Consider the following 12,038-nt stretch of genomic DNA (forward strand, 5'->3'; position numbering starts at 1 on the left):
ATTACTGTTTAATACGGTAGGCAGTGATTAAATAGAAAGAGAATATATACAACACTTGTTCTCTGTCGAATAAATCTGACTAGGGCATTAGCAAAACGTTATCACTAATTTGCACGTTTACTTATGCTATACAAAACTATTACTTACCATTTTACTGAAAATATTGTAATTACTGACTTGTAATTATATTTATTTATGTATTTATATATGTATTATATTTATGTCGATTTATGATTATGTATAAAAATATTTTAAATATCCAACTCGAATTGTTATGAATATTATAGTTAATTATTGTGATAGTAGATATGTATAAAGTAAGCAGGATTCGAAATGACAAAAGCGTTTTCTTTATGATTAAATATTATTATTAAATTATTTTGTTTTGTGTTTTTTAAAACATTTTGGAACCCTTTCACATACACAATACGACCGGTCAAAAGTTTTTACTACACAGTTTCCCTTGGTGTTGTATTTGGTTATTGTAGTTGTAGGTTGCAGTTCTTTAAGCGTATTGCCGTCTTTCTCTACGGTAGCTTCGTAGCCTACGTCACCAGGCGACAGTAGAAACGCTATTACATAATAGGTTTTGTTATTAGCACTATCAACATATGAATGACTTCTTAATACTGTTTTTAGTTTGAATTCACTACATTTCATACAGTTTTTAGTTTCTACATGTTGTGATTTATTTTGTATGTGTGAAATTGTTAATTGTAAGCTGTTAAAAACATCCGTGTCTTTTGTGTCCACCGGAACTAATTTGTGGCAGCCGCACCATTTTTTGTCGATTGCTGCGTCCGCACAAGTTCGGTACGGTGATTTTTCTTTAAACAGACTAGTGCAGTGAGGACATGCCTCCGGCACAGTAATATCAATAGAGTCGTTTGATATCTTTAATATTTCCCATAAAGTTGCATGTAAATCGTACGGCGTTGTTAGCCGATGCTGATTAAGCTGAAGATTTTTATATTTCTCCTTGTAGCGTTCTCTAAAATCGTATGGCACCCATATAAAAAACATAGGTAATCGTTCTTCGTAATACGACTCCATTAGGTACCTCATTTTACCGTACCTTATACCGTGATCACTTACGAAGATAATGAATGTATTGTTCGACAGTGGCAAGTTTTCAAAGAAATTGACTAAATCTTTATCTAACAGACTGGGTTTGTGTATTAAGTTATGACTATAAGAATTTATCCAAAAGAATCCGAAGAAATTTTCGTCATTATACGTATCCAAAAACTGAGACGCGTATTGTAGAATATGTTTAGCAGAAGGTATTTTTTTGGTGCATATAATATTACCCCTGGCCTTTTCTCCGGTTAAAAATAAAGGACGCATGTAATGGTCTGTTGGTATGATTTCGAAACCGCCATAATTGTAAAATGTGTCAGGAAGAGATAAATTATCTTCACCAAACGCTGTCCTGAAACCAGCATTTTTATATTTTTTCCAAATAATATGATCTTCACAATGATTCATGTTTGGTGAACACAAACCGTACAATTTTTCTAATTTTTTCCCAGTTAATATAGACATAACATTTGGGAATGTGTTGAAGCCTACCTGAAAAAAAAAAATTGGCGTTGTATTGATTTTTTTCGGCTACTCATGGAAATGCTACATGACAGTAGCTTAAACTAAATTTTAAAGTTAAATTTCTTAGCTCCAATACATGAGACTTTAAGATAAGTTAGGAACACAAGGAATGACCTATTTTTCGTCATTTATTTTGTAGCACAAGGCAAAACATAGTAAAAAAAATGTACTTTATGATAGGGTAAAATCCCTGAAAATCGTATCGATTTGGAGAAAAAAATATTTGATGTTTGGGTAAAAATAAAAATTCGCATCTGGCCACCCTAACAACTGGAAAACATCATATTTATTTACGCACCTTATTATATCCTCTATAGTCTAACCAGCCTAGTTTTTGGAAATATCGCATAGTGAAAGGCATATTGTAGTATGCTCTTGCTCGTGACATTGTATCCATGCCTAATAAGAGTACATTCCAAGCGTTTTCATTACTGTTTCCCTCATTAGTGTTCTTTTTTTTCTTGATCATCATATAAGCGTCTTCATAAATATTTTTGACCTTTTTGTCAGGTTTTAAGCCACAAGTCACTGTAATGACCTCCTCCTTTAATGTTGTTATTGTACCATCGGAGAATAAAATACATGGTGAATATCTGAAACATTTTTAAATTACTCGACTTACTTGATTTGGTATGAGTAAATTAGGTACATAAATTTTAGTTTTGGTAAGTTTACAGGCATAGGAATAGGGAGAGATTGATGCGTAATTAAATTTATATTTACTAGTCGTATATTTGTATTTTCTATTTTTATTAGAGATTTAGAATCGTTATCGAAGTGCCATTTTTTTATCTCTAAATTTCACTTCGATATGAGCTAAACTTACATAACTATTTATTTTAAATTTAGTTCTTGGTAGTTGGTAGCGTAATACAATTGTTACACTATGAATTTTAGCTTTAGAGATAATTATTAAGGTATACTTACGTAATTCTCACATCTCTAAATGTGGGAACCGTAGATCTACTGACAAATTGATAACAACAAGAGAAGTTTTGTTTATTCTTCCTGTAAGATTCTAGTTTGGCTTTATTTATTAGGAATACAATCTTGTCATCAGATACCTTCTCTATGAACACGGCTCTGGGACCACAATTGCCTTTATAATTGATTGCTTCTTTAAAAACTAGTTTACTTTCATAGTTGGGTATATAACATCCTGGTGTATTTAGCAACACATCTTCAGTGCCTGTAGAAAAAATGATAATAAAAGTCCTGGAAAGTAAATATTTTTACTAAAGAAATATGAATTGATAGACGATAAAAGTTGACGATAAAATATTTTGAGCCTAACATATTAAAGTATCTAACAGGTTCTGTTGAATTCTATCCACTCATTGTCACCCGATTTCCTGGTAAAAGTTTTCTTTAAAAGAACTTTGATGATTTTGTTTTCACCCTGATAAGTAAAAATAAATATTTTTTTAATGTATATGAAAATGGGATGGTAATCCCGCCTATGATTTTGGTATACGCAGTATCAATGAGGAGTGATCTATGAGGATGAAGTTAGTTCAATTAGCCTATCGCATTAAATAAATTGGACATTGATCATGACGGTTTCCAGAGGGAACTGTGTGGAGGTGAATCTGACATTGTTAGTAATGGTCCAACATTTCTTTCCCATCTATATAAATAAATTATATGAAGACAACAAGTATTTATGCTATTACTATTGCTGTTAGCTGTGCCATTTTTTTAATGGATGATGATAGATTGGTTATCCTGCGCTAATAGTGTATACTGGCGGGATATCGGCGGGGTGCCTTGGTGACCTGTAATACAGGTATTCTTATACCTATCCCAGGCACCAGTCTCTCACTATTATATTTATAAATTGATTAATATAAGCATGTTTCATTGTATTGCACTGTGAAGAGAAGATAAATTTATTTATGATTATAAGAAATAATTAATTTCAATTATACTCACTGTTATCAAAATTTGTATACTGATGACTAGATACATTATTAATTAATTGCACATCATAAAACTTAGTTTTAAACTTATAACTGAATGGTATTAAGTTGAAGATATTGTAATAATAAATGGAAAGTATTATCCATGATGCAAGGAGTGCAGTCGTAGTAGTTTTGGACAAACGCATTTTGTAGAGCCATTTGTAACCGTATTGATTCTGAAATAAAAAAAAAAAAACAAACTTTATATATAGGTCAACTAATCTTTACCCGTGAATTTGTGTGCATGTTCAGGATATGTTGCTTGACCAAAATAAAAAGTGACCAAAATAAAAACATATGTCGAATGGCTGAGCCAATTGAAAAATTGCAATTTTAGTTACTCTATCCATAGAAATAGAAGGTACTATACTTAATGCATGCCTATATCTGTGTGAATTTCTCATGCATTAGTATATAATAATATGTGTATACACACTCAATATTCCTATTTTTTATAATTTTATGGATGTACAGTATCCAAGCAGTATCACTGTATTTCATCCGTAGTGACCTCTTATGTATTTGAGCCAATTTAAAAAAGGTTTTATTGTGTTATTGAGAAAATTATTACTCAATGAGAGTAAATTATAAATATTAATTTGTTCTTTAATATTTTTGAGTGTAATATATATCTTTGTACAAAATTGTATATTTAATATTTTTTTTTTATACAACTTAGAATAGCAAACAAGCTGACGGCCCACCTGATGGAAAGTGGTAGACATGAGCAGTACCATGGACATAACAAAGTATATTGTTTCGCCCATGATACCCCCCATGCGTTGCCATTCTTGAGGACTCAGGTGTTATTCCTCTGTACCCTTTAAACCGAAACAGCCATGCAAACACAACTGCTTTACGGGTCCCATTCGTGACAGAGGTACCCAAGCAAACGACTTTACTTTAATATACTCTATTATAAATATATTAAGGTAATATATCTTTCCTCCCTACGTAGATACGTAGAAGGGAAGGGATGGGGAGGGGGAAGGAGAGGGAGGTAAGCTAACAATAATAACTAATTTAATAATAAATTTTGGCACTTTAATAGATCACTTTGTCATACTTGTTATGTACCTATCAAATTTGTCATTTAATAGGTATGTTATCAAAAAAGGAAATAACAGATATAAATATTAGAATTGACGAAACATCCTTTGACACACATACAAATCTAACAACAATTGGTATAGGGATACCCATCGTGACCTACGAGTATAATAATATTATTTGTTTATACTAATATTATTCATGAACCAGTGTATAAGAAAATATCACCGTATGATTACCTCAACAATAACAATATTGCGTGATCAAAAATGTGCAAACAGAAAATATCTCATTTCATTGCTAAAAAGAACTTTTTCGAGAAGATTAGATATGCAGCATCAGTATTGTATAATGTTTTTAATGATTACACTAAAAAGATACCCCTAATTACCAAATAAAAAAGTTTATTCAAAACCGTTTAAGGCTTATTAATTATGATAAAGCTGAGGATTTAATATTCTCATTAATCGTTATTGGGAGTGGCTTTTTGGTTACATATTGTAGTTATAACATCCGTCTGTTGCCCTAATAATGATTATAATAAATACTGGCTATGCAATATATAATATTGATATGAGAAACCTAATCGAAATGAATCTTCCCTTTACTCAAGTTCTAATTTAAATAATGACTTATTTTATCTTTTATTATACTAAACAAAATAACTGTAGCTGCGGTTCGGTATGAAGGGTGATAACAATATGATAATGGAGTTACAAAGTGTAAACAAATTGGTCCTCTCGAATAGTAACAAATGACACATTATGCCTTGGTTGTCATAGTGTATTCTATTGTCGATGGTGCTGTTCGTGTCTATAGGTAACGTTTACCACTTTTTTATGGATGATAATGGAATGGTAACCCCGCCAGTGCCAGCGTATACAGTAAGTATACCCTGGTGGGGCATTAGTGAAGGATGATAGATGAGACTGAAAAGGCAGGTCAGTTAACCCATCGTGATGAATATACCTGGAATCCACCACGATGGTTTTCAGGGGGACCACGTGTAAGTCGACCTGACGGGATTGCTAGCAATGGGACAGGTTGTCCGTATTAACTAACAATTCGTCCGTTTTAATAACAATTATGTGAGTAGTAAGCTTGTTTGTCATTCTAAGTCTCATAAAAATAGGACTATGTAAGTATTACGTTTTTATTTATTTTTGGACATAAGTGGGCAGGACTATTTATAAGTGTGAATTAAACTGGCCTTAGTACTATTTATAAATAATATAATGTTTATTTGTATTTGCACATTTTGGCGGCCGCTTTTCCTGGATTGTTCTTTCCCGTTGATGCCGATATTGGTCTTGTTAAATGATAGCAACATCATCAATATCAATTTATAATAATGTTTTTATAACATTGTCTTCCGTGCGGGGTAATTGCGACAATTCAATTAAGATTCCTTTAGTGTTACCTGTGTCTATATATAAAGTTATTTTATATTTTACGTTTTCCTATCTATGCTATACGAGTACGGGAATAAAGATGGCCAACTTTTATAAATAAGGATCGTCGAATATATAGTGATATACATAATATTCCAAATCGCACGTTTTACCACTCCTGAGGATTAAAATTCCTAACTGTAGTTTCATTGATATGATTATGCGTGTTATAGTTACATATTACATATTATCTATCTAACCTTTCAATTGTACATTATTTTTTGGAGGAAAAGGGATTGTTAATAATGGAGTCTAGCAGCCTCATTTCTAGCAATGTATCCCATCAAGTCGATCTCCACGCGGTTCCTCCTGGAAACATTAGTGGTTAATTCTCGTGGAAGTTTTTATGATGGGCTTACTGATCTGCTTTTATCTTCACCTATCATCTCTCACTGGTGCTTCGCCGTCATATACCGATAGTTTAGGCTGGGTTACGATTCCATTATTATATACTACATTTATATGTATGTACATTGGGTTGCAACTTTTTTTTTATACAACTTAGAATGGAAAACAAGCTGACGGCCTACCTGGTGGAAAGTGGTGACAATGAAAAATTTACAAATTTTCAACTTTTAAATTCTTAATTATTCTTATTAAGATTATAAATGTGTTTTTCTGTTATCTGAGATCATAATAGATTAATCGTCATAAAGTTTGATATATTATACATACCTTTACATAATTTTTGGGATAAAAAATGCTATGTTTCATTATGGTCAATTATTCTGGTCATGTAGACAATGTCACGGGTAAAGACTTGTTTATATATAAACATAACCAACACCTTAAATTCTAAATATAGCAACGTGTTAACTAACGGATTAATAAGGGATTAACCGATCAATACGAACCTATGTAATAAAAATATAAACAGGCGTGGTTATGATAGTACAGTATTATTGATGATTACCCATGTGGCTCTTAGTGTAGGTAAATACAGAAAGCTTAACAACATTGTAAGTTTAGTGTATTTACAGTTTTTATCTATTTATTTTATACATTGTTAAAATAACCAGAAAAAAGAAGATCGCGAAATTGTCTATATGGAATGTATGTTTACCTTAAATTTTATTATGGGTGCGATTAATTTTTATTATTATTTCAATTATAAAAGTAAATCCTAGTACAATATTTATCCTAGTTATTATTATAAATTGTTACAGGTGTCCATAAACTACAGTGACATTATGCCATCAGACGGGCCATAATTTTGTTTGCCACCTTTGTGGAATAAAAATATAATGTGAAAGTATTTTAGTTTGATACTACAATTTTTTTTTGCCTCCTTTTCTATTTCTACAGTTAATTATTTAATATGGTATATAGTAACGTTTTATGTATGTATTTAGTATATATTTATAATATATGATTAATATTCAGTATTATTTATGTTTCTTCAATTCATGAATGCATTGTGTACCTGTTTGTCTGTTTGCCCGATGGTTCACTGGTAGAGAACACCATCCGGTATTAAATTCGCCAAATATACATAATTTGATGGTTTTAACACCGGATGGATTTACGTTGTGCATTAAAGTTCAAATAAATACATTAATAAATGCAATAATACTTACCAAATTATAACATTTCACTTTTATTTACTAAATCTCTGTTCTGTATGAAATATCTGAGTATAAATACATAACAAATATACACTTTACAATATATTTTCCCAATACTATTTACGTATATTGTTAATAGTTTTACATAACTATTTTGAAATCATTTTTCAAATTATATAAACACTGATGGAACCGTCCGGCACTTGCGATAGTTATGCAGTCACTACATACAATATGATATTATGTGCGTTGTTTGAGGTAACGGATGTAAAACTACAACGAATTTACTAACAGACACGTGTTATATAAACTAAGTATATTTTTATACACCATAACGCAGAATCGTATGTACTTGTCTGTTAATCTAATTTGTGTGCAGTTTAAAATTTTCGTACCTAGTAGATAATGAATCCTATGGTGTAGCACTATAACACACTGCCTCAATTTCCATTGATACAGATTCGATTCTTTTTCCAAGCGATAGTGTTTATTCCCGATTTGATTCCATATTTTTTATCATATTTCTTTACGTGTTTAATTGAAATACCTAGCTGTTTTTACGGAGCAAAAATGTAAACTAAACTGCTAATATTGTAATTTTTAGCAGTGAGGATGAAGCAGGTCAGTTAGCCCATCGTGACAAATTCATTTTTCATTCATCGTGACGATGGTTTCCAGGGGGAACCACGTGAACAGATCTAATACGGCATATTACTAGCAATTAGGCTGTCAAACTCCATTGCTAACAGACTAATATAGCGGGGGGAAAGAGATTGTTAATTGTAATTGTGAATGTTTATATAAAATAAACTTTTTATATATTTTTTCCTCCTGTTTTGCCAGTAATTAATAATGTAATATAGTCATATACCTATATAATTTTAAAATGTACTTAATCCTTTTGGTATATTTGTATATTGGTGATAACAAGTGCACAATGATAAAATAAATCATGGGAAACTTAATACGACATAATTAAAAAATTGGAAATCCCTTTTTTGTATAAAATTAAAATACATCGTTATCATTATGTTTAGTAGTAGACAGTTAATGGCTGTTAGTTATAATACATTCGATAACATTCGAAATATTTTATTTTTAGTGTATTATTGAAATATTTTTATTTTTAGTGTATTCAGATTTTACTTACGTTATAAATACGTACACTTTTACTACAAAAATATAATTTTAAACATTGTCTACCTAGAAGATGTTTAACAAAACTCTCAAAGTTGCTAAAGGATAAAGGAGCGTATGAGGAGTATGTTAGATATAAAATCAGTCGACAAGGTTCGAAATACCGTACTGCATTTTCGTATAAAAATTGCTGACGCAGCATAAAAAGCGGCAATTCTGGAGTAGGGCTTAACATTTTAGCTCTTTAAAAAACAAAAAAAAAAAATATCGCATAAAACCTCTTATGTGTTGGAAAGACGATCTCGACCGGTTTCACAAAGATTGGTAGGCAGCAGTTGGAAATGAAAGCAGTTGAGGAGGCCTTTGCTTAGCAGACACCAAGGGCTGTGAGTGATTGATTATACTACATTGTGTAGCTAGTGAAATAATAACATTTGTAATTTTTGTGTTTCAAAGTCTTATTATAGTAAATTTTACTTTAAATATCTTTTAGATAATATTTTGTAATGTATTTTTGTAATTTGTAATATGTTGTATTTATTGTAAATTTAACTGTTTTGTGGTACAGGTAATCTCTACTTTTTGATGTCGGTAGAATTCCTAGAAGCGCATATTTTACGAGTATATAGTTGCCCATATGATATTATTAAAAATCCCTCATTTTTTTCAGTTAGTGTTCTTAGAGATTAGTAACACTAAAAACAGAAACTGAATGTTAGGAGTAAGGGCTCTTCATCTATACCTATCTATTAAACTCTCTGCTTACATTTCAAAATAAATTGATTCAATGAAATAATTTAAATATCTTTAATTCTTTTATTTGATACAATGTACATTATTACATTGTATTTTTAGGACACAGTAGAATAAAAAATATCGTAGAAAAACATAAAGTCATAGAATAAATTAAGTGTACTATAGATGAATGTAAAATTATTAATCTAAAATTTAACCAACCTAAAGTGAATAATTATAATGTTGTCTACGAGTGTGCTTATCATAAATTCAGGTTAAGTATTTATGGTGCATTAATAGTAACAGATTAGACAAATTGTTATCATTAAAAGATTTTAATTTTTTAATTTATAAATATATATATATATATATATATATATATATATATATATATATATATATATATACCATAGCAAAACGTAATTTAATATATGTAGTAGTCTAGAATCTAGGCGTATAATATTATTTTTGTTATAACATTTCAAAAAGAAAGCTTTTCTATTTGTTTGTGTCAATTTTTGAATCAATTTTAATAGCTATTTTTTCAATCAATGACAAGGTTTATACTCGTATTGATCATATGTTACTTGTATTTTGTTACGATTCCAGCCGCTGAATTTTTTTTTGTGAAGCTAAATCTCAATTACTTTATTATATTGAGATAAAACTCTAGGAAAATGGTATCAGACGTTAAGTTTTCCCCTATGCACATAGTTATTGCGTGCAAAAGATTAATTTATATATACTTTTAAGATAAAAATATTATATATTAATCACAGATTTTATTTTAGTATATTATAGATAGATATTTATTGTTTCCATCATAATATTACAATAGTAAACTTATTATAAATACAAACAATTACAAGAAAATATTACACTAAGAAATCAATGGGCGACTTTATCGCTAAGTGCGATCTCTTCCTGGCAACCTTTAGATGGATAAGAGTAATTATAAACAGTCTGACTGGAGGCACAAGACTCTGTTCGATTTTGAAATACATATAGAGATATGCATACGTGTAATAATGTGAATATATAAATGTATATTTTAAGTTACTAATATATACTTAAATAGATCTATATATACATATAAATATATAAAAACATATACATAGAAATGTATACATATATACAAATATATAAATATATATACATACATGTAATTACAAAAATAAAAATAATTTAAGTATGCTAGTAAAACACAAATTACGAATATCACAATTTGCTCAGATAAAAGTTTTTAATTTTTGTATGAAAACTTGGTAGGTACTGTATACTCTGTATAAAAGTTGGTAGACTATTCTATAATCGAACAGCTTGCACAGTAAACGATTTATCATAAAAATTTCCAAAATGTACTGGTGTTTTCAAGCTGGAGGCTCCCAGACGATTTCAGATTAAGAAAATGAACGTTCGTTTCAGTTTGTGGTCGCCAAGTTAGAAAATTGTCAATGATCACACCCAGGTCTTTCACTGATATACTGAAAGGAATAACTACACCATTAAAAATTTTATTGGTGGTAACGTTGATTGCTCTACCTTTTGGATAAGTTTAAAACTATCTGCTAGTAAGACTTGAGTTTTTAAAGGAATTACTTTCAGTCCATAAGCTAATAAGTTGTAAGTCTTGGTTTTGTTAAAGAAATAGCATCATTTAACTTACCTATGCAATCCTGAGTGTACATTTGCAAAATGTTTGCGTATAGATGATAGAGAGAACAGAGTTGGTTAGACAGTGAGTTAAGAACTGGAAAAAAGAGGAGAGAAAAGGATGTTATATTATAGTACAATTTATAATTGTGTTTTTGCTCAAATAACAAAATAAATATTAATAGAAATAAGAATGTATTAAAAAAAAAATAATAGTATGAGATCAATAAGGGTTCTATTTCACGGAAGTAAACTTTATTGATGATTGTTTTAGAATCGTCAAAGAAAAATATCTTTATACAAAGTGGGTAATTAAATATTTAATGGAGCAATGGATGTATTACATAAATAGTATATGTTACATAGTATCAGTGTGGTATTCGTATGGTGTTGAAGCTTCCGTAAAATGGTTTACCTCTATGCATAACTACTCATTTTTTGTAGGTTTACGGCATCGAATTTTTATTACACACAATACTTATTTTTTCCATTAATAAAAAACATAAATCAATCAAAGTATAGGTACCAACTATATTATGGTATTGACTTACAGTAAATGAAGGTCTTAAATAAGTATTTATGAGACTTATAACGTAATAATTATCTAATAGATTTGTATTAAATTCAATAACTGCTATGATGTTTTTTCAAAGTTTAAATCCGTTTTGAACACAGATTTGAGTCGATGTGTTCTTGATATATTTTTAAGTTTCTTTATTCCAGATCCATAGCAATAGCAATGATCTTTTTATATCTACAAAATCCGCGATCACTGTGAAGTTGAGTGCACCAGGCTTTACTTTTGTAATAGCTGTATTGTATTTTTTTTTATTGATGGGTGAAAATGGAATGGTAACCCCGCCTGCGCTAACGCGATACGC

The 12,038-nt window shown here is 30.0% G+C and overlaps 1 protein-coding gene across 1 annotated transcript; it reads right to left on the reverse strand.

The window, feature by feature from the left end:
- Window positions 1–345: 345 nt before the first annotated feature.
- LOC113517225 (uncharacterized) lies at window positions 346–7,906 on the reverse strand. The gene is made up of 5 exons (XM_026901827.3): window positions 7,645–7,906; window positions 3,538–3,742; window positions 2,533–2,794; window positions 1,904–2,198; window positions 346–1,572 (listed from the first exon to the last, which is right to left on the reverse strand). The coding sequence occupies exons 2-5, from the start codon at window positions 3,710–3,712 to the stop codon at window positions 376–378; spliced, it is 1,929 nt and encodes a 642-aa protein (XP_026757628.2). The 5' UTR covers window positions 3,713–3,742; window positions 7,645–7,906; the 3' UTR covers window positions 346–375.
- Between the last annotated feature and the right edge of the window lie 4,132 nt (window positions 7,907–12,038).

This window comes from Galleria mellonella, unplaced genomic scaffold (assembly GCF_026898425.1).
Source record: "Galleria mellonella isolate WM207_F2 unplaced genomic scaffold, CSIRO_AGI_GalMel_v1 utg223, whole genome shotgun sequence".
NCBI classification, from domain to species: Eukaryota; Metazoa; Arthropoda; class Insecta; order Lepidoptera; family Pyralidae; genus Galleria; species Galleria mellonella.

Bases quoted from the DNA above. Each gene is read 5' to 3' on its own strand.
- LOC113517225 (XM_026901827.3), bottom strand. From the start codon at position 3,712: ATGCGTTTGTCCAAAACTACTACGACTGCACTCCTTGCATCATGGATA. The intron at 2,795-3,537 runs GTGAGTATAATT...TTTTTTCTACAG, and splicing joins GTATACAAATTTTGATAACA to GCACTGAAGATGTGTTGCTA. The intron at 1,573-1,903 runs GTGCGTAAATAA...TTTTTTTTTCAG, and splicing joins ACTATAGAGGATATAATAAG to GTAGGCTTCAACACATTCCC.